Source organism: Gymnoscopelus braueri (assembly GCF_963280865.1).
Source record: "Gymnoscopelus braueri genome assembly, chromosome: 12".
NCBI lineage: Eukaryota > Metazoa > Chordata > Actinopteri > Myctophiformes > Myctophidae > Gymnoscopelus > Gymnoscopelus braueri.
The window spans coordinates 17,438,064-17,461,820 of NC_137614.1; the positions used below are offsets into that span (position 1 = coordinate 17,438,064).

The 23,757-nt window shown below is 41.0% G+C and overlaps 1 protein-coding gene across 4 annotated transcripts in view; it reads left to right on the forward strand.

Moving 5' to 3' along the window:
- Positions 1-23,757, forward strand: part of cntn3a.1 (contactin 3a, tandem duplicate 1) — a 116,015-nt gene that overhangs the window by 19,839 nt on the left and 72,419 nt on the right. For 3 of the 4 annotated variants that reach the window (XM_080444649.1, XM_080444651.1, XM_080444650.1), the window contains exons 3-5: positions 7,098-7,230; positions 11,076-11,251; positions 22,677-22,772. In XM_080444649.1, coding sequence (XP_080300775.1) covers positions 7,098-7,230; positions 11,076-11,251; positions 22,677-22,772 — 405 coding nt within the window. Of the gene's footprint in view, positions 1-2,571; positions 2,697-7,097; positions 7,231-11,075; positions 11,252-22,676; positions 22,773-23,757 lie in introns of those variants that run through there. The other variant, XM_080444652.1, reaches the window with a different exon arrangement.

Genomic DNA, 23,757 nt, shown 5'->3' on the forward strand with positions numbered 1-23,757 from the left:
TTTATGTTATATTTGCTCCATCCAGCATTGAGAATAGCGTGTATGCAAAAGTCTGAATTTACATACACAGAGAGATAACCTAGAAATGTTTCCTGTATACAACATTGTCAAATGAATAGTTACGTTATTATCATAGCAAGTATTCTACAGCCCTTTCATTTTGGTATGTTGTATTTTTGTTAATCTCTAATACAGTACCAAATTTACCAGTCTATAAAGTCTGACTCATATGCATTAATGGGAAAATTCTATTATAACTATAACTAAATGACTGACAGTAATTATTATGCCATTTTAGGATTTATTCTCACAAAGGAACAATATTAAAATAACACATCCTCATCACACTAATTAGATACTTACACATACAGTGCAAATAGGCAGTGATAAAGATGTTAAGCTTGCCATCAGTAAACATAATACATAATTTGGACACTTGCTGTTGACTTTGTCTCATACTGCATTGTAAGTACAGTATTTACCAAGCAAAAAGATCCATACAGTATAATCACACTCTGCCTATTGTCCACCAGCCAAATCAAATCCCCAAATGGTCAAATCATGCATTCTGGAAGTTAGTATGTTTGGATTACATTACTTCACTGTTGTAAACCATGATGAATGTTCCCATTACTATAGACGACGGCAGCTGGTAAGTGACAAATAACCTACTAAGCAATGTTGGAGAGGAAAAGGTAGGGATATTACTCCAATTAGATGATAAATGGCATTCTCAACAGCAATATGTTCTTGGGTTTATGTAGCCATTCAATAGAGGGAACAGCAAGAGAACATAACCACACACAAAAAAAGAAAATCTTTAATTTGCTATTCGTTCACATGGAGTTGCATTCAATCAATGCTTTTTGCCCAGTGAACATGATATTGAATGCGGGGAACACAGGGAATGGAACAGTGCTTGATATGTATACTCGTTTTGATTAAGTGTAAAATGGTATGACACAATTGGATATACTGTACACAGTAAAATCCTCAGTGTTAATTTAACTCTGAGGGTGTACAAATAGAACCAAATGGACCCTTATGGTTCATCTGCCTCTATTTGTGCAATCTGAGGATTCTACATGGTAGGCTGCAAATGTGAGTGGCCATAGACTATATCTTCAGTCCGTGAAAGATTCATTAAGTTTCATTGAGTTTATTAAGTGTCACAAAATGCCCCTAACTAGCTATTCAATAACCCTATAACCCTTACAAATCCTGTAAATAATACCTTCATGAAAACCATTTAGTTGGCCTCCTTTGTGCCGCTATATATTATTCATATTTTTCATTTTTAGCTCCACTAGTGGCTGGACTGGATGCTGAGGTCATGCTGAGGTCACTCATTCAATGACTTTTGTCCCAAACAACATACTATAACTCGAAAACTACCATGGCTGGATGTATATGGAATTTACTATGCACCTGCATTCTCCCCAGAGGATGGCCCCTAATGATTTCAGGGAACCCATGGCCTTTTCTCTAGGCCAAAATAGGTCAAAATGTCCACTTGCACACAGTTATACTCTCAAACAAGATATCCTGAAAAATACTGGCTGGATTTCTAGAGAATTTGCTATGCATCTTCAAACTCCCCGGAGGGTAAACCCTACTGATTTTGGTGACTCTTATGGCCTTTCCGCTAGTCATCCTTCTTTTTTTTACCAGCATGCAATGCGGGTCTACAAAGAGACTCAGCACTAGTCATTTCTCGACATATTCTCGACATGTTTTCGATCATTGGCTGTCCTTTAAGCCAATGGGGATACTTTCCCATACTCTAGTCTGAACGGGCGGTCTCGTCCTCCCAAGCTATGGTACTAGACACGCCTCTCGCCTCTAAGGCTACTATACACGCCTGCCGTCGATTCAAATCGCTGTGACACAGAGTAATATATACGACAAAATTTAAGTAAAGTACTTGAGTAAATGTACTTAGTTACTTTACACCTCTGCATATGCGCTGCGTAGTGTCCGTTAGCATGCTGGTATACATGACTGAGTCATGTCTTGTTTTTTATATCTTACTTTTAAGCGTTTTTGCTGTTCCTTACAATATGTGTTAATCCTTCAGTGAATATACAGTATATACCCTCCTCCAATTTTGGCACAAATAATATCAGTTTACAGTAACATTTAGATGAGAGTGTCTGGCTCTAAGGATGACTGTGTCGGTCGTATCAAACCACTTTTTGTCCAATTGGGTACAGTTAGCTGGTTTTTACACTCTTAGTTTTATTTCATTACATTGCAACTGTTATTTACAATCCATTAGGGCGGGCCATTGAGTATTGTATAAGACAATCTCACAGCGCTGAGATTTCTCATTGTTTTTCTTTCTAAGACATTGTGTCTAAAGCAGCATTTTCACAGTTCACTTGCTTAATTTCATTACTTGACTGTTGAAGGCCCTTGAAATATTTCCCTATCGATATTTGAAGCATTTAGACCAACCATGATCAAACCACCGTTCCACGACTCAGCTGCAACCCTCCTTGAAGCCCCTGAATGAGAGACCTTTAAGGTGCACCTTATCAGCCTGGACAGAAGGAAAAGATGCTTTAAAAAGCAAGATTGGCTTTTTTTATTTGATGCATAAAACCCTGAGCTGGAGCGAATGGATTTGGGACCTCACAAACGACCGATACCTCCCCCACAGCTGGCTCCCCATGTGCCTGTTTATACATGCTGAGGTAAGCTGGAGGAATTCATTTGCTGTCAGCTAGTATTGAATTTGAGATTAGTTTTTATTTCGGCTTCCAAAACAGGCTGCTTTTGCTCTCCACTCTGCGCTTCGATGCTGAGTCTTGTGTTGTCTGGAGAAGCCTTCGAACCCAGCCACACACATATCACTGTTTGGCAGCAGGTGACAGATATAAGTGGAGGTGGTCTCTCTCTTTTTCTTCCTTTTTTTTTTTAAAGAAAAAAATAAAAATAAAGGCACTCTTATAATGACCTCCATCTGTGTCTGGCGGCATTGTGCAGTCAACTTCCTGTTAGCATTCTGAATCAGTACCACCTCTCTCTGATAGAGAGCTTTTCCATCAGTGTGCTGGCTGGCGGTCTGTTCTAAGGGATGCTCCGGTTTGAGGCGTGCCATCAGCTGAAACACCACTCTGAATCCAACATGACTTCTGGACTCCTCGCTCAGATCTCATTTCAGACACTTAAAAGGAGCAAGACCCATTCTATTGCCAACATTCAGTTTAATGTTGTTGTTTATTATGTTTGCTCAGAAGCATTTCCAACTCTTAGAAGTTAAGCCTATATGACTCAACTGTGCTGGTAAAAAAACAAAAAACAAAAATCCAACAAAACAACAACACTGTTCCTCAAAATCCGCTCAAAGGCCTGAGCATTTAAAACCGAATAATGCTGGAACCCTGTGTTGCACATAGAATACCAGAGAGTAGGCCTGTAAATTATTCCACCCCTTCCACCCCTTCCCTGCAACACGCTACAGTACATGCATTCCCATTTGGGCAACGGAGGAGTTTCACAGAGTTTGCATCAGTTTGAACTGATCCCTCAGGCACAGCCCCCAGAGCTCAATCCCTTCCTATTATTCTAACACTTATTCACCGTAATAATAACCGTTGCCATGGTGTTGCCAAAAGATCAGGTTGGTTCAGCCCTGCTGTAACTTGTGTGCTAGGGCCAAATATCAGTTACGTTGATTAATTTCCCATTAAATGAGTATTGAGTTAACTTTGCACTCCACAAGGCACTTTGGAATTGATTAAAAACACCACACACACACACACACACACACACACACACACACACACACACACACACACACACACACACACACACACACACACACACACACACACACACACACACACACACACACACACACACACACACACACACACACACACACACACACACACACACACACACACACACAACAGTGTTCATTGGGCGAATGTTTACTTTTGCAATATGGATAAGGGTATGCTGTATATATTATGCCCTTGTTTGTTTTAAGTACTCATAGCTATCATAGGCAAAAACGCTTTGCAAAATGTTTAATAAATTCATAATAAAGTCATGCATCTTAAGGATAAGCTTAAGGATTGATTGTTTCTAAGTATAACTACTATTCATTTGCTTTAAGATTTTAGGAGACAGGTTACAAATAAAGAAACTGGCCAAGGGCAGTGGCCATGGATTTTCTGTGTCTAGTTTTCTAATCTATTTATTTACAGAAATATAGTAATATAATAATGTAATGTTCTCTCCCGAACCCAAAAAAAAAAAAGTGTTCAAATTTTTTTCACAGCTTCAAATGTTGCTTATCTACAGTAGCTCACTGTTCTTATAGTGAAGGTATTTGACTGAACTGAACTATATTGTATTTTTTTTTACCAGCTCAGTGGCCTTGTGGTTAGAGTGATCACCCTGAGACGTGGAGGTCAGGGTTCAACCCATAGAGTTATGAAAAATAACTAGAGTTGTAACCGGAAATCCCTGCCCATTCACTTCTATGGAGTTGCTCGCCCATGCAGCGCATACTCCCTTTTGCCCCCTACTTCCGTGTTTGGGACGATGATGAACGGGGCTCCTCCACGTCGTTTCGCGTCATAGAGTTATATCTCGCATGCGACGTAGTGTCACCTCCGTGCGCAATCCCGTGCGCAAGCTTGTGAGTCGAACCCATTGGTCGAAACCGTTTAATTGGTCGAAGCTCGTTCATGTATTGGGCCCTGGCTGCACTTGCTCGAGCTTCACTTTTCCCTCTCGGTTCCGGGGGCTCGGTTAAATCCCTTTGCCAGGTAATGGCTTGCCTTATACCAAAAACTATAAACATGGGACCCAATGTCTCCCTGCTTGGCACTCAGCCAAGGGGGTAAGTCCCCCCGACATACTAACGTCATTCATGTCCAGGGGGTGTATTTGTACATAATGGCATCCCCCGCCTCATGCTACAGAAACAGGAGATACTGTAGCTCCTGCCCTAAGGGCCACATGGCTCAGGCTACTTATATTGTATTTAAATAAATCCCAATGGATTTTTGTGGTATAATTAGGTTTACAGTAGTTATTATTTTCTATGTGTGGTAGTTAGGGTTCACATGGATATACGTCTAAAAAAGTGAGACCATTTCAGTACCATGACATTTGTATATTAAAATGGTAGACCTCGCAGGGTGTGGAAAAACTCAAAACCGGTTTTGGAAAATTACACAAGGCTTATTCTGACAAAAAGACAAGTGTAGTTATTAGAATTAATCAGAATCAAAGGGCTAATTCATAACTCAAGGGCCAGATTTGCCGTTGAGGCTGCCAAATGAATAAGCCTTTTCAAAATTACGTATATTTGAATGTAGTCATGACTAATCCATGTCCTCTGAAGGCAAATGCACATGTATTGATTAGCGTCATTAATCAATGCACTCAGGCTCACACTCATCTGTAGCGCAACATCAATTCATCACACGATCATGTTTACCAGAGGCTTTACATGCTTGTATTGTTGGTGTACAGTGTGTGTTTGAGTAGCGACTACCCAACAAGAAGTGTCTTCTTCTGGTAATCATTCAACACTCACACTGCTTCGAGGGACACTCGCTTCATCTAACAAACACTACTATAATTAGGCAGCCTTTCATTTCTGTATAACTTTCTGTGAGGTTTATCCTTGAGGAGAAGGGAACAATCAGTGTACAAGGTCCCTCGTCAAACAGCTCCACCCTTCTCACCAAGTTATTTTTGAGACCTGAGGATAAACCTGTGCTCCCAGAGAAGACTTGAATAGCATAGCTCTCCTCCATACAAATTAGCTACCACACCTGTCTCCCTACGTCTCTGCCATTACAGGAGTGCAAAGGCACCCATTCCAGGAAGCTGAATGAATTCCCTGTTGGCTACCAAAATATGTTATTCCGAAGAAATGTCGACTGCCCTGTGGGTCACTAGTTTCTTTGCTCAAATATTGCAGGCCATCTCTGTGCAACATGCATCTGCTATTTTATCTTTCTAATTAACTGGGAAAGGAATGTGACAGAAGATGTGCTGCTGCCCTCATTGTCAGAATTTAGTTTGAGATATTTTCTTATATAGGCAATCTATCAACAATTTGAATGCCATAAAGTAAATATTTTGGTCCATTGGTGTAATTTATGCAGTCAATCATTGCATTGCAAATATGTGATGCAATACTTGATGTACATTTTATTTAGCGGAGGGGGGGGGCAAAACAAATTACAATGAGGGGCCTAACTTTAACAATTTAGATTAATGTTTTAGTAATGTGTATGCCTTGGTTTCCCAACAACTCAGGGAATTTATTGAGAAACTAATTAATTGTATATGGAGCACAGTACTATGTTTGCTCCAGACTGATTTCAGAAAGGAAATATGCGAGAGAGAGAGAGAGAGAGAGAGAGAGAGAGAGAGAGAGAGAGAGAGAGAGAGAGAGAGAGAGAGAGCGAGAGTGTGAGAGTGAGAGTGAGTGAGGGAGGGAGAGAGGGAGAGAGAGAGAGAACTGTTTGCATTGTTTCATTTTTTCCTTGTCTAACACCGAAAGGGCACCATTTTGACAACTGAAATGAGCTGGGGACCATATTACTCTTGAAATTTGTTTTGCCATTTTGGAGACTTCTTATTGGGCGACATCCCATGGGAACGCAGTGATTTAACTGAAAGACGGTCTTCAGATGAAAATGTGCCGAACATGATGGTGCTACTGCTGCTGTGCCTGTTGACAACTTTATACTTTCAGACAGTTTATATTAAAGTCTTATATAGGTTACCATCTGATTATGCACTACTTCAGGGATCTAAAAACTCTTATGAATAATACTCTTGCGCTATGTTTCCATGCCCTATGGGTCCATGCCAAACTGAGACTTTAGACTGGTTCACACTGCGTGTTGTGCGAGTCATGCTCTCTTTTCTTCTTCTCTGCATCCTCCACACAGCTTTCAATACTTAAAAGGCGGTGAATCATCTATTTTTGTTACCAGCCAAATGGAAACGTAGAATGTAGAAAACCTCACAAAGCCAAAGGGTTCCTGGTTGTAGGAGTTGCATCCTTACCGGGACCGTGGACATCAAAGATAACGTGTTGGTGTTTCTCCCCTCAGGAAGCGGAGTCTTACTGAAGCCTGTATTCACCAAACAGCCTGGCAGTGTGGTGTTTCCCCTCCACCCCAGCGAGAGCCACAGGGAGGTGGTTTTCAGCTGTGAGGCCCAGGGACACCCACCACCTTTTTACAGGTACTGTAATGCCTGCTAGCGCCATTTCTATTCATTTATTTATTTATTGTTTTGGTATCTTGAAACCCTAAGGTAATATCCCCAGAGCTGTCTTGTATAACATTTAGTGTATAGAAAGCAAGTGAGCCTTGATTTATCGCCATGGGAGAACTGGGGGTTGGGGGTTGTGGACCTTATTGCTCACTGCCCGCAGCACTTAGCTTCACTGTCAGGCGCTGTTAACTTGAGAATGATGAGTTAATTCTCCTCAATTGCCGTCCGTTGTATATATGCGTCGGCAGGCGGACATTGATCTTCTGTTGGGTTCAGTGTGAGAGCTCTCTGTCACCAGTGTCACTGACCGGTTGAAAGATCCAAGGAAACTCGACAACCACAATACACAAGGATCAGAGATCGAGTGACAGAACAGTGCCAAATTCAGTAGGCCCCAGGGCGTTATGGTCATAGTCGGTGACAATATAATCGCAAGCAAGGCCTCTCCACCCAGGACTCACTTGACCCCAGCTCACTTTGCAAGGCTGGAATTGCTCAAGGTGGAAGACAGCAACTTGCAATGGGCCTGGTCTTTAAGATACTCAAAGGAACAGTAATTTACCTAACTACTTCTCTAGAGTGAGAGATGCCCATGGGCATAACACCAGAGGGAGCTCCTCTGACCTAGTTCCCCCTAGATTCGGCTCAAACATGGGGAAAATGCATTCTACAAGGCTGCCACAAAAACATGCCCTACCAACAGCCATTTAAGGTCGCGATTCGCTATCCTCACTAAAAACTAGCCTAAAACACGGCTGTCCTCAAATTTCAATTAGACTTAGAATTATATCCTTTACCAGCTTGCTCCCAGAGAGCCAAACAACACACTCCCTCAGCGAGCTCCACGGAAGGAGCCCTTTTTTCCCTTTTTTCTGTAAATATATATTTTGCTGCTATTGATGTTGTACTGATATGTAATGTATTGTATTGTATGTCTTGTTGATGAATTGAGTACAATGGACCATTATGGAAAAAAGGCGCCAAGGCTTTTTGTGTTATCCTTTTAACATAGCTTTGTTTACTGTTTTACCGTACTGAATAACAAACTTGATAATAAAGTAATCAATCAATAAATCAATCCCACATTACCGTGCTTATGCCATTAACAAGAGGCTTCCTTTTCTATCGCTGATCCAAGCCCAGTACAATAAACCTACATCTAGTGCTACTGCTAAAGGCTGCAGAGATATACTGTATGCCCTGTACGGCGGTACAGGGCATCTCGTTTAGGGCTTATCAGTTCTTGATAAGCAAATCACTTGATGGATTGAGCTGAAGGAAGGCATTTCCTGTTTGTTGACGTCCTTGTTTGGTGTTCAGGCCCTCAATGTGAGTGGTCCCCTGGCGATCGCTTTAGGAACAAAGTGATGCCCAGTAGTTCTGCCGCTTAAGTGTTGACGAATGGAAACAAATGACAAACGATGATTTGCTTTAAAGCACATCGGGCGTATAAGCTATTAATTCACAATCAATCAAATGGGGCCACATAGCTGTTGTACTACTGTCAGTGTAATTAAATGCAAATTGCAAAGCCAAGCATTTAATGTGTAATAGGTTGAAACGATCCCTCATAACATCAGCATGTTCGAGTGTTAATGTAGCTTGAAGATCCTTGGTGTTATGCCTAATGGGCACAAATTGAAATGAATGTACAAGATCTTATCAGTTGGATCGGCCGGAATACTTATTAAGCAATCAGTCGCTATTTCACTGCCTATAGGCCCCCAACCACACACACGCACAAAGAAACTTAAAATGTGAGGCTATTTATGAGTACGAAACGAATCTGCAAGTATTTTGTCCTTCTGAGTTCAACTTCTTCTGAGAGTGTACCGAGCTCCATATATAATAACATTTGGTTTTAATTAGCTCTTTAATTACAGCAAGTGCCGCCAACTGTGACACTTACAGTACACACCATGCTACAAATGGATTTCAGATTGATCGCAAGCTGTTACAATATCATATTTTCATGCAATGCTTATTAGTTCCTTTATTATTGCTTATTGGACATCATTGTGGCTGCCAAAGCCAAACCAACATGTGCAACCTCTATGGTCACCTGTATCAGTACTGGAAACAGGCTTAGAGAAGTTTTTGTGGTCCTTTTGCAGCGGGGACAGCAAGTGGCTCTTCACTGCTGAGAGAGTAGGCAGCTCTATTTCAGGGGAGCCAAGGACAAATTAATTTATCTAAGACTACCCAATGGCCGGCACCACAGAGAGCCCCCCGCTCTGAGTTGTCACTGTGGCCCCCTTGATTTGTCTCATCTGGAGTTCCTGGACCTGATCCAGCTGCAACAGCAAATCTCTAAATCAATCTAATCAGCCAATCTGCCGTTGAACACTGTTCCGCTGCATATGCCCCCCACCCATCCACCCACCCCACTTTTCCTTCCTCCCTCTCTCTCATTTTCTCTCCCTCCAATCAAACCTTCACTACTGATACTGTAGGAGGACAGAAATGGAAACCTCAAGCTTACAGTACTTCATCTCAAGGCTTGTGAAAGTCCAATCAGTGCAGAGGGGCTAATGTGTATTCAACCAAATTGTACCTTTACCCTTGGTGGAAAACAATTTCTCCTGTGCCTCTTCTCACAAAGGTGGCCTTTTTTGTTTTTATACTAGTCTTTGTTCAGGTTTTCTTTCCCCTTTGATGATGAGTAATGAGCCATTGGCACAATAACTTTGCCTATGCAGACATTTTCAAGGACGTATTGAAGTGATGACACGTACTGTATCTGAATATATTCAGAACGTTTTTGAACTCAAGGATTCCATGGTTCACAGAACAATGTAACTTCAAGCATTGTTGCAAACAATCCTTTACATTTGGTTGCGCTAGTATCAAGTCACTAGCTTCTGTCTGGATGCCTTAAAGAAGAGAGAGTGGAGTACATCGCCCCAAAAAAGCATCACAGACGGTCACATTGTGTTGTAGTCATCCTTGATTGCCAGCACTTAAGTCCTTCTGGTCTCGCTTCGGATCCCATGTTCTCAAAAGCATGACCTTTAATCAAAACCACTGTTATTCCTTGTCCTATGTGTAGCTATCTTGTTTGAGCAGACTGAGTGCCTGGCCCTCCTGTCTGATAATCACCATGATTGCGGGAAGGCTTATGGTTCTTGTTGCAAGGGCCTCCCGCCACGTGGGATTTCGATTGAGCACGGCATGGATGGCTTCCTGCATGGTGCTGCAGAATGGCTTTTGTTGAAAGCAACGGAGAGGACAGGGGATGAAAGATTTTACGAACACACAAATACACATATATATATATATATATATATATATATATATACACGTGTGTGTGTGTGTGTGTGTGTGTGTGTGTGTGTGTGTGTGTGTGTGTGTGTGTGTGTGTATATATATATATATATATATATATATATATATATATATATATATTCACTTATTTTGTCTCATCTTGTGTAAGATATGAATGAAACATCATTGCAAGTGAACAATGCCTTGTTGATTATCTCCCTCTTCAATTATATTTGCTGTTTTGCTGCAAAGCACACAAGAATGCTTTAATTCTTTGTTCTGAATAATGTCCATGGGATTTCCATTGCAGTTTGATGTTGATGAAAGTACAGTACAGTATGTGACAAAGATTATGCAGTCTGGGAGTACTCAGCAAAACCCTGAGTGTCAAATGAACTCGGTGCATGCTCATAATGCAGGTCTTTCCAAACAAAAACATATTTACCTTGAAACATCTTAATGCAGGCAACATCTTTTCAGAATGGCTGACTTCTTATGAAACCCTTCCTGCACACTGGTTCAGCTGTGTCGTGTTCTTGCTTTCACAGGTGGAAGCTGAACGATTCTTTCATCGTGCCCAGACCAGGGTCACGCTATTCTCTCACCGGGGGCAACCTACACATCAGCCATCTGAACAAAGAGGAAGATGCCGGTATCTATCAGTGCCTGGCGTCCAATTCCTTTGGCACCATTGTCAGTAGAGAGGCCAGTCTGCACATTGCCCGTAAGTTCAGTTATTGAATATGAAGCTAGACATTGCTACTATACCCTTTCTTTTTGTATGAAATATTTGTAAACCTTGTTTTGTATTATGCAAAGAAGCAAATGTGTCCTATTCAAATCTTCCTTACCTCGACTTTTTACTTGTTAAAAGATTGCAGATGAGCTCAATTTTGTTCCTTTCGGCATTAGGAAATTTCCCTTGAAAATTGGAAGATTTGATTCATTGAACGCAAAATGACCCAGAAGGATTCTTTGGAAGTTGTTTGTTGACAGGCCTGATCTTCTGTAACAGAAAACATTGAGGCAGCGTTAAGTGACTGTTACAGTTAGCCGATACTGTTCGAGCCTTTAATGAGAAAATGGTAATTAACAGGCCATGCTTATGTCACACTGTGGATTTCATCCTTTAAGCCATATCGAAGCTGCCAGTGTTGTTTACTCTGTGTGGTGATGCTGAAGCACTATCTCGCTGCATTCCTTATGATGAACACTGTGTGATTGCATGGGGGTGGGCCTTGACAGAGCCTGTGCAGCTGATGCTTTACAGCCTTCATCCATCACGTTTTATAAGACCCAAGTCTAAGGCATCTCTGAAGCCAAGGTGAACTTGAGGCCTCCACTGTTGACGGGCAGCCCATCTCGAATGACAGTGCTGATATCTGTGAACAGATGGCGCCTCCAGATTGAATTCTGACGTCTGTTTCTCTGCCATGGCGGACCCAGAGATGATCCTTGGCGGGGTGAGTGCCAGGGGTATTCATCTGGCCACTATTTGGTGCTTCTCTGTCAAGAAGCGGCAGTAAATCTTCGGCACATGGTGCAAATCTCTGTCAGGAGTTGCCGGCAAGCACTGGATCATATTCACATTTGCTATCAATTTTCACGGCCCGACTTGAACTGTACGTCATTGTGATTGGTCTCATCTATTGCCCAGGCCTGACCCAGGGCCTACGGCTTTTGTCAACGGATGAGGACAAGCATCGGTGCCGATGTGTCATCCATCTTATTTATTGCTCTCGGTTTAACTTAATTAAGCGTGTTGCGTGATTGAGCGGGTCTTGGGTCAGGGGAATAATTCACAGTGGGGTTGTCCGTTATGAGAGTCTGTATCATGTCATTTGTAACAGACTGTGACCACTGTTGCTCAATATGGCTTCTCAGACATCACAAGGTTTAGCACCCTCTGAGTGTTGTAATAACGGCCAAAGACAAGGTACTGTTCAGGCTATTAATGGAGAAGAGATCACAAGATTTCAAATTATGTGATCTTATCGAGCCAATGTTTCAGGATGTTGGCATGGCAGAAAATTACTACAGCACTGTGATCACAAAATTCAATGTCAATTCTGACAACATCCATCTGCCTTTGAAAAAACATCCTTACTCAGTCTTTCTCAGTTTGTGTAACAAAGACCAAGGTGTTATACCGTACCTATGCTTATTAATGACAAGAACCCTATCATCCCTATTCTGGGCATGTCATACCGGAAGTTTAACATTCTGCGAAAATCGACATGCTCTCAATGCGTTGCGACCCGCTTGTAGATCTGCTATATATGTACAGAGATTTGGTGTATAGGGACAAGACCCAAGGTGGACCCCATTCAACAAAATATATAAGGTTTTTGATTTCCCAGTCAAAACCGATGCTCATGACGGTGTGATGCATACACTATTTGCCCACATTTCTTCATCCAAAACAATGCAGCCTGTGAAGATGGGTTGTTGAACAGATTCCATGGCCATAAGCCTCTAAAGACATCCTGTCGACAATACAGATGACTGAAATGTTTAAATGGTCCCACTTGCCTGTTGCGAGCGCTGGACAAAATAATCTAGTTGTTATAGGGCCAGATTGAGTTACCTAATCTATAGGGATTTGTTTTTTTAATCGAAAGGCTTTCCCATTGCAGGATATACCACAGCACACCATGCTGCAAGGACTGCCTTATAGGCTATATTGGTATTTTGATGCATATTATGAAAAATGTGCATGTCCCAACACAAATGCTCTGTTGTGTTTGGAGCCACAAGGGGAGCACAGTGTTCAATGAAGGGTGAAATAACTGTATTTATGAACTTAACACAGGATGCCACTCCCTTGTATCTTAGGTGCTTAGGATTCCTCCTTTCCAGTTCATTGCTGTAATTGAACGCAATTAGCTTTACTTTTTTTTTCTTTCAGGCTCCTGTCCTCACGTAACTGCCTTATTGGTGCAATTACTTTGCAAATATATTATTTCTATCTCATGACTTGTTTGTTCTTTAGTGAACTGTCAACCTGGCATCTCTATCTTGGGCATGTCATCATAGCTGAAACTTGACAAATGTTTTACAATTTTCAATGATTTACAAAAAATAGCAAATCTACAAGCTCACTCTGTAATTCACTATTTTTGAAATAGAGCTTAAAGCAAAGTGACACTCTAGGTTTGGGTTGTGTTGTTACCTTGCCATGATATAACTCCAAATATTGGCCAGACATCTTTAATAGTTGCTCCACTGATTGTATTTTTGTATATAATTTCTTTAATTAAAAAAAAGCCAACTTCCTGTTGATGTTTCTATTGGAATTAGGAAAAAGATCTGGAATGTATCTGTAGATCTGGATTTGGATCAAATAGTAAAATAAACACAAAGAAATAAAGTAGAAAAGTGTGTTCCTAGGAGCACAGGTCTCTGCCAGGCTGTGTTGCTTACCCAGGGCCATCAAATTTTGGAAGCCAGGCATAGCCAACTGGAAATCTGATTGATCAAGTCAGATCAAACCCCTCCCAGAGTGTCAGCCTGTATCATCTATTTCATTGCCTTTGCTTTGTCACGGGTGAAAAGTAAGTACATTTTGAGTGGGAAAGCAGTAGAGGTAGGGCCAATAGCCTTTCTCATTGGCTTTGCGATGCCAAGTACGCAACGTAGATTTCAAAATAATCTGGCGAAAGGAAACAGGCTGATGCTCTGAACGCAGCACTTTTACTGTACAATCGAGAATCATAATTGTCAGGAGGCACCACCAACAGCGCTCTGTGAGTATTAGCTTCCCTTTGATGTTTATCATACCTCAAATGCCATGTGTCACTCACTCTTAAGTGCTTAATGCAGGATGCCTCATGTATAGGAATAGGGGAGAGGAGCGAAGAGAAGAGAAAGCAACACAAGAGAAGAATGTTACAGAGGAGGGGTGAAAAAGAGAGAACTAGAGAAATGAAAATAAGACATGGTCTATGACGTAATGACGTATCCATGACATTATGGCTCCATATTTCGGCAAGGTTTTAGACACCACTGACTTACAGTACATCTAACTATAAATTACACAAACCCCTGCATGTGTGCCTGCGTTTGAGTTAGTACCTGTCCTTCATGTATCTTGAGAACGTTCCGACCGCTCGACATCAAACTCACACAGAGGACTTGAGGGCATGCAGTGCCCGAAATGAAGCTGGTCGGATCAGTGGTTGTTCAGAATCGCCAATCCGACCCTTATGCCCATATAGAGGCATATGTGGAATTCTGGTTGGCAAGAACCAGAGCCATTCAAGGAGAGTTACGTCACCTCCGTCCACTTCTTCGGGCCAGGTCTTCTACATAGCCTTCTATTGGTGAATAGCGACAAAGCCCTAAACCGGAAGTTTACGGAATGCATTGGAGTCTATGGGCGTTTGTTACTATTTCCAGTTTACGTGAACCACGTGATCGACGCCGTTTCTACCCCCTCAGTGGCGGAACTCTCTATTATAAGGCTCTGGCAAGAACCAGACGAGCCAACCTTTCGACCCTTTCGGTCTTTTTCAAGTATGATATGATACTTGAAAAAGACCGAAAGGGTCGAAACGTCGTATCATCAGCTGTTTTGTTTGAATAAAACCTGGAGCACAAAAGTGAGTTGCGAGCCATATCTTTGTCTCATAAAAGGGACAAAGACAGACAGATACAGAGATATCCATATATGGGCATAAAAAGGACACAGACAGACGGGTACAATGGGTACTCTGACAATGCGTACAACGGGTATTGCATAACCGGGTGGGGTATGACTTCCCAACTTGCATCGTTCCCAAATGTCTTTGTTCCAGAATTCACAAAACCTACACCGACATACAACCTGTCTGTTGTATGTCTGTCTCGGCCACAACACGCTGTCCGAGCGGTTGTCCTTTAACTTGGCGTGTGTGCCAAGTGGGAATTTGGTTGGACCAACAGTTGTTGAGTCTAAAACCACAGATGTCTGTGGAGGACACTTCACTTCACCTTGGTCGGTAACATGTTACTTTACAGAATTGTACTCATTCAGTGCCATTGACGTCACCGACGTCACGTTTTTATAAGCCCAGGGTGCCAATGAGGTCGTCTTTTTTTTTTTTTTTTTTTTTTTATGTTCAGAACCCAAGATATCATGATTTGAAGATTTGCTGCTCCATTCACTTCTTGTTTAACATCTTACTGAAAAAGGCTGTATCTCGCTTCCTAAGCACCTTTTTTTTACAATGTATTTTTGGCTCTGGCAGAGCCAAACTGCCAGAAATAAGTCAGGCTCTGAATGAGTTAAGGTAGGGTAGGTGATTTTCTTTGGTTAAAATAAGTGTTAAATAGTGCTATATTCTGATAGTACTCATTGCTATTGAGTGTTTGTTCAGTTACAGGAGTCTCTCCAGCTCTTTATTAACAGAAAATGCATTTTCAGGTTGGAATACCAATGTTATCCAAACAGGACAGAGAACTCAGTCAGGATACAGATTAAACAAGTGAAATTGAAGGTGATGACACAAATAAATGAGCAGACAAAATTGGAACTGGAACACAAAATGAAGCTGATAAATGGGTACTCTCTCCTGATTGGCTGAAATGTTGTCACCTACCTGAAAATGTATTTTCAGTTTATTAAAGCGCTGGGGAGACAGGGAGACCCCTGTGACTGAACAAACACTCTATAGCAATGATTACTATCAGAATAAAGAGCTTTAACCTTTTAACAAACAACTTTTTGTTTTAACCAAAAAGTATCACTTAGCCTACTTTTAAAGTAACATATTACAATAACTAGTTACTTTTGTAACTAGTTACCCCCAACACTAGTAATACATCATAGATGCGTCATAGACGACACAGGCTGGTCACATGAATTCCCAGATCCACATTGGAGCCAAGTCCAAGATTCACACTGGAGCCATATGCCGTTTCTTGGTGGATCCCGAGATCCACCTCATTTCCTAGTTTCACTTTACCTGTGAAGTGTCCTGGCTGTGAAATATAATTTGCACCCATTCTATTCATTATTCTGCACAAAACGCTCATTGACTAAACAAGATCTAATTATGCTAAACAACACTCAACTTCGGAACTTCAAATAAGAGCCCTGAAGTGATTGAAAATTACACTTTCTTTTGGTATTGTCTCGTGGTTAGCTTCTGGGACCAGTGCCACCACGTCAAAAATGTTCCTCTTGCTAACACTGCAACAGAATGGCTCCAATTTTCCTTCTCTATAATCTCCTCTCATTCATTGCAATGGGTCACACACTGGGGGTAGCAAGCCCAAAAATGCAAATTCACATCCAATTTCATGGATCTGAAAGCACACAGAATAGGCTGAACCCTGCCATGGAGAGGCACATGGACGTGCAGGACCGTGATAGGCTTGATAAGGGGATCCATGGGGTAGTAGAACAGCTTGCCTCGTCAGGCATTGCTGACTTTTAGTGCGTCTAGCTCGCTTACGCCCCACCATACACTAAAGGAATATTGATCAGGGGAGCTTCAGCCTCCAATGTGAGTTGAGCAAGTCTAAAATCTTCTACTGTGTTCATGTTAAGGCCTTTGCACACTAAGCCCGAAATATGGTTATTATTCATGTTCCTATTGCCCCCTGCACACTGGAGACCAAATGTAGTTCAAGGGAACCCTGCTTTGTTTTATTTGAGAGATCCTGTATGCAAAACTGTGGGTTCATCCAATTATATTTATGCATATCAAAGTGGAAGACTGCCAGCAAAATGAGGAAGTCACTAATAAACCTCCAGGGTGAGGTCGAGGCATTACCCGTCACACACTTGTTCATGGTTGTGAATGAACCACAACAAATCATTAGTACTGTATGACTTTGCTTGTTATAATTTCACCAAATACATATATCTCTGCTGTCCAGCCCGAACCTGCTAACTCCAAAAGGCTCATTGTTCAGGAAACGAAAAAACTAAATATACGTTTTTCAGGAAATGAAGAAAACCTTATATTTTTAAAACAAAGCAATACTGCCTCATCAAAGTTGGTATAGTGACTTTATATATCGTCAGATACTTGCATGTGTCTTTATATTATCACCACTTTACCCAAATCCAGCGCAAGTGGAGATAGTAGTTTCAGACGAGCAGAAATCAAGCTGAAATGGAGTTAGGTGTCCAAACAACAATAGCTCCACTTGCTGCTGAGGGAGAGGTTTCAAAAGGGTACACATTTCCAAAAGCTAACAATGGATCTCCAAGCTCACAATGCATCACAACAACGTGTGAATTAATGCCCTGATGCTTCATGACACTTATATAGGTCAACAATAATAAACAGGACTTTAAATATTACAATAACTTTTGCAAAGAGGGGTTCACAGAATTTGAGTTTCAGTAGAACTAGCGCGAGTCGCGACAGAAATGCTATCAACTCCTTTCTTCTTGTCACATTGCTCTCTTCATTAAACACTTCATAGATTTTAGAAATATAATTACTTGTTTTCATAACATTAGCGTCAGTGCTAAGTTTGATAAACAGGTACACTGCATAGTTTTAACAGACTACGGGGAGTTTGTTTACGTGATACTCCTCCTCGTTCACTGCGCAGCGCGGCGCACTCTGTTCTGTGTTGTGAAAAGGCTGCAGCAGAGTAGAGAGGGGGAGTTGTTTGTTTGACAGTTTGAGGATCCAATGGAGTTGGGAGGTTTCGTCAGAGGCGCTTTTTAATACTTTTCATTGGTTCAAATGTTTCGATTTTTTACACAGACGTAAAGGGTGTTCAATAGCGTTGATTTATGAAAAAAAAAAAAAGAGCTGAAAATGGAGTTAGCTGGTTCGTCCCGGACACCGACGATATATTATATAAATATAAATATTTTTTATAATATAATCTTATCAAAATGACATGAATAATGATGATGCAACCACACAGCTGCAAACATTGAGCCTAAGCTAAAAGAATCGTTTGACCTTTTCTCAAAAAAGTTGAAAAAACACAAATAATGTTAACTCAAGTAAGATATAAGTATGAGTACAGGTGCTGATCTGGTAGTTTACAACAGAGAATGAGATAGAACATAAAAATGTTAAATGTTACCAAAGCCCACTAACAGGGGTTTGCACACTTACTTCGGTGCATGATTTCCTTGCATAACTTTTGCACATGTTTTGTGTCTTTGCATCACAAAACACCCTAGGCCGATTTTGTAGTTTTCCTGCACAGGTTAAAACATTAAACACACAGGTCAAAACATGGAAGGTTGACCTCATAGAACACAGTGATGTAAGCAGCACAATTGCTAATAATAAAATAAATAATGGATGTGTTAGATTTAGGTGTTAATAATATTGACTACTGTCAATGCTCGCACATTGTCACACCTAAATCTAACACACCCATTATTTATTTTATTAACTGCAGCTGTGTTGCACAATGTACTATACGGTCAAGCCTGCAATGTTTTTACCCTTTTTAACCTGTTTAAGCTGACAATTAAGACCATCAGAAAGCATTTCTATTAGGAAAAATAGTTTCCAGGCCTTGGAACAATCAAAGCAAATTATTTTAGATAGAGTTAAACTAATCGCATAGAAGACCCTAAATAAGATATTCCCTGTATTTTCCATTTAAGCAGCCCCCTGAAGCAGAACTAATCACATTGATATTAGAGAAACAGACCTACGAAGAACTGATGCTCAGTCAGAGGAAAGTAACTTTTTCTTCCAAACACACTCGCATGAGCACACAAATATGCTCACATAAGCACACATACGCACACGCACACCCACCTAAATAAAACATTAAAGTTGCAGTTCACACATCCAAACTTGGTCAGAAATGTAGATGTTTGATCAATAATACCTCTGTCAAGAATTTTTTCTAACCCCAAAAACATCTATAAAGGAGTTTTATAGCACCTTGAACTTTGCTCTGTCTGTGCCCTCATTAACAATTCCAGGATCTTTTAATTATGCCATTATGCCATGCCTGCAGGAACAACGCCTCATGAATATGATAATATGCCACATCACTGGAATCAACATGTAGAACCCCCCCAATAAATAAATAAAATAATTAATTAATAATAATAAATAAGTTATAAATGAATTACAATGTAAATATTGTAACCTAGTTTTGCCATAATGTCACAATAGGCAGTGATAGAATAAAGGTTGTGTTCTGTGCAAACTTTAATAGAATAATAACAGTGTGCGTGTGCGTCTTCCGACGCACACGCACGTCATAATGTTGTTACATTGGCCATTGACTGAGCCTAAGGGAAAAGTCAGCTGGGTTTCTACACAATCACAGCTGACAACGCGTTGCACTCGTGCGCGAACACACACGCGCGCACGCACACGAGCGAGCGTGCTGCCGTTATATTGTTATACAACTAGATGGCTTGGCAGAATCTAGTTATCATTCAATTATATGCAGCGATCTGCCGACTAGATTCTTTCACGTGCTTCTGTTTACTTCCTAGTAGGCTACCTTCCTACTTTTACTGTCATGTGGGTGGGTCTATTATTCAATCAGAACTGAATACAGACAGATACATTATGGAGCGCATTGCAGGCACCGTGAGGCAGTGAGGCACGCTATGTATATTCAAGCCTTTGAAAAGGATTTGATTGGCATGTCCCTGATGATGTGAAAGAAGTACGTGTCATCATGTCCCAACCCACGCTTTCACAGAGAGGGCGGTCTTAAGGCCAATTTTGGGGTACAAATCCATATGATGCTTTAGAGAGTGCCAAAAACCACCAGGATTTTCATAGATGAGCTTCAAAAACATATTAAAAACTCAATTTTGGGTGGGTGTGGGTCTTTAAGGGTCCACGTTTTGTACAAATCTAAGTGATGAGAGATGTCTATTTCTTTGCAATGGGTAATGCCAGTAATTATGAGAATGGGAGCAGAAATACGGATGAATTAACAAGATTAGCATTGAGTGGCCCCATCCGTGTCTTACAGTACATTGCATTGAAGTATCAATGATGAATGTGTATATTCAGTGTACGCCAAATTCTGTAGCACTGTAGCACTTGCTGCTATGCTTATTTCCCAGTTTTAACACTGAAGCAATTACTTTGGAGTTTAGTGAACCATTATGACGTGCGACAATCATCTTTTAGACAAAGACAGAAAGCTCATTAAATAACCACCATCCTTGAATTAAAGGACATAAACAACATGTGTTCTTATTTCCAGTAATTGGGTCCTGGATGTTCCTTCCAGTTGGATTTATTCATCTACATTCTACAGTATACCTTGATTCCTGGAGTCCATGCAAAGACTGGAACGAATACATTATTTCAGTGAAAATGATGCATCTATAATGCATCTTTACTGAATAGAATAGTTATTCACTTTCACTGTGTTCATGATACAGTCCAAAACAATATAATAATAATAACAACAATAACTATAATAAGCGTAGGATCTATTATAATGTCTTTAACCAAAACGTTTAAGTTTCAAACAAAAAGTTCATATGGGGCCCCAAATGTTTATTGAAATTGGTTTAAAAATAATTGTCACCCTCTCTCTCTAATGGAGGCCATTTCTCCAGAGAGGAACAGTAGCCTACTACACAGTAAAATCCTGAGTGATAGTTCAACTCTGAGAGAGTGCAAATGGAACCAAATGGACCTGGTATCTGTGCCCACTCCTGCAGAGAAAGATATTACCAGATAGTTTCCTGTGGATTACTCAAAGGTTTAACAGAGGCCCCGGCAGCGTCCACACAAACCTGTTGTAGTCAGATCTGGGAAGATGTTAATGATCTAGCTAATGAATGTTGTCGCTGTCGGACAGAAACCTTGTATCTTCTCATTTCATCATTGTATGTTTTTTAGTTTTTTTTCATAAATGAATGCCCCAGCTATTTTATACTTCACCGTATGACAGTGTCATGCACAATGTATTAAACTAGAGGTTCAGGCCCATATATTGGCATATCGGTTGGATCGGCGGTTCTGGACATCCATATATCCGAACGACTCGACGGGCGGCACCGCACTCCCTCGAGTGAAGTTGGTCGGTCCCATATATGCACATGACCATATATGGGCATAGCATACAGTATGCCTATACAGTATATGGGAGTATCGGTTTTGTTTATAGTTAACAGTATGTCTGAGTCATAGTGACGTGCCTATATATGAGCGTATCGGGTTTGTTTATGGTTATGTCTGAGTCTGTCTGTGAGTTTTATAAATATTTAATCAATGAAATGTATTAACAAGAGCTTATGACTAATAACTAAATTGGATCCATTGGAACACAGGTTATTTCTTTTGACCATTTCCTGTAAAGTAACCGGTTTGGAAATAAAAGGTTTCAGCTTGACAGCAACGAAATGAATTTGTGAAATAACACGGGGGCTCTCCAATGAATCATTTTGGAGAAAAAAAAAGGAAAAGCTTTCAATTACGGTGTATGTAATTATGTATTGTCCTGCCGGACGCAATCTTACATTATCCCAGCAAAGGCAGCAAGGAAGACGTATTTATCAAGCCGACACACATCGCACCCAATTTGTACGCAGGAGATGTCAGTTAGGAGCACCTTCTCCCTCCTCCCAATAGTTGAATTCGGTTGATTATGCTATTGTATGACAGGCGCATATTCAGCCGCAGCATCTCAGACAGCTCCGAGAGACACAGCAGGTGGGGGGCGCATAGTATTCAAGGATTGTTGCCTTGTTGTATTTTCTTTCTCCCAGCAGGTTGTCAACGAGTAATCGGCCTCCATACAAATGATGTTTCAATCTCAGAGTCATTTAATTGTTGCCGGGCCGTGTGCAATGGATGAAGCACAGAAAGTGATAACAATACATAGCTCCAATTAAATTCACTCATGTGTGACTTATACTTCAGGAATTACTTTCTGCTCCAGCCAGAGGTGCTCAGGATTTTACAGCATCACTACGTTCATATATGTGGACAGAAAATGATTGCTTTGTGAAGTTATACAAAGGTGATGCATCACGTCCATTTCTTGAACTCAAGAATGGCCTACGTGATTCTATTCTACACCTCAGATGTGAAATGACCATGTAAGACAGAGACTATATGAACTCCTCATCAATTATTTTAGCTCTGCTGTCAGACAAGTAGACATGACCCGCATGCTTATTATATGACTTAGTGAAGCGTGAATTGATTGATTCGCCTTTATTGCTTTTGTTTTGCGGTAAACAGACCTGGATAACTTCAAGACACAGAGAAGGAGTCCAGTGAGGGTCCGTGAGGGTCAAGGAGTGGTCCTACTGTGCGGCCCACCACCCCACTCTGGAGGTAAGAACGTCTCTTATGAGCTTCTCTATTCTTCTCTGCTATTTTGCTTTCTTTGTCAAGCATCTAGGAACACAGGAGTACAATACATAATGAGAAATAACACACTGATGAAGAGTGGAACAGCTGGTGCTCCACCATACTGTAAATTGAAATGTCTACACGGCACCCAATCATGCCTTTTCATTCTTCGCCTACTCTGTATTTAGCTTCAACAAACAGGAGACACCCCCACCGCCCCCGTCCCCAGTCCCCCTCAGAACTCCTGGCCACTTGTTTTAGTTTGTTAAGGTCAGTGGAGTGAGTCATTTTACATTGCGACGCCCAGGCCTGTCACTCTGGTTTTCAATCGGGGTACAAAGAGAGGCTTTGGCATGCAGACTGGAGAGCCTGGGGCCCTGCCAGGCTGAGTAATGGAGCCCCTCTCTGAAGGTGCATTGTTTGCTTTCACATCATCCCTCTGCATTCATGACATTATCGATGGGAGTTAGTGTCCACTGCCATTAACTCCCTGCACGGGGGGTCTGGAGACGGGCTTTTCACTCATCCATGCAGCAGCACTAAATGTTGATCTTTAAATCTACTGTGGAAATGTAATGAGTTTAAGTGAATGCACATATGCTTTATGAAATGGATTCATTTCAAATTGTTTTGTCTTTTCCCGGGTGCCTGGAAAGTAGGGGGTGATTAGTTTGCTATATTGAGTGATCAGATGTTGTAAACAGGAATAGCAACTGTGTTATTGGGGGGGGGGGGGTGTTGGTACTACTGACTGTACGTAGTTCAGCTAAGGACTACTGTAGTGAATAAAAGACAAACTAATATTGGATGCCAATAAACAGTGACTAACCTTTGGGCTAAATTCAATAATACATGTTTATGTCTATTAATGAGAGTAAGGGAACATTGGGAGAGTTTATATCTTCATCGCACATTAACCTTAAATATTATGCAAGGGTATTTATATTCATAATAGACATCTCACCTC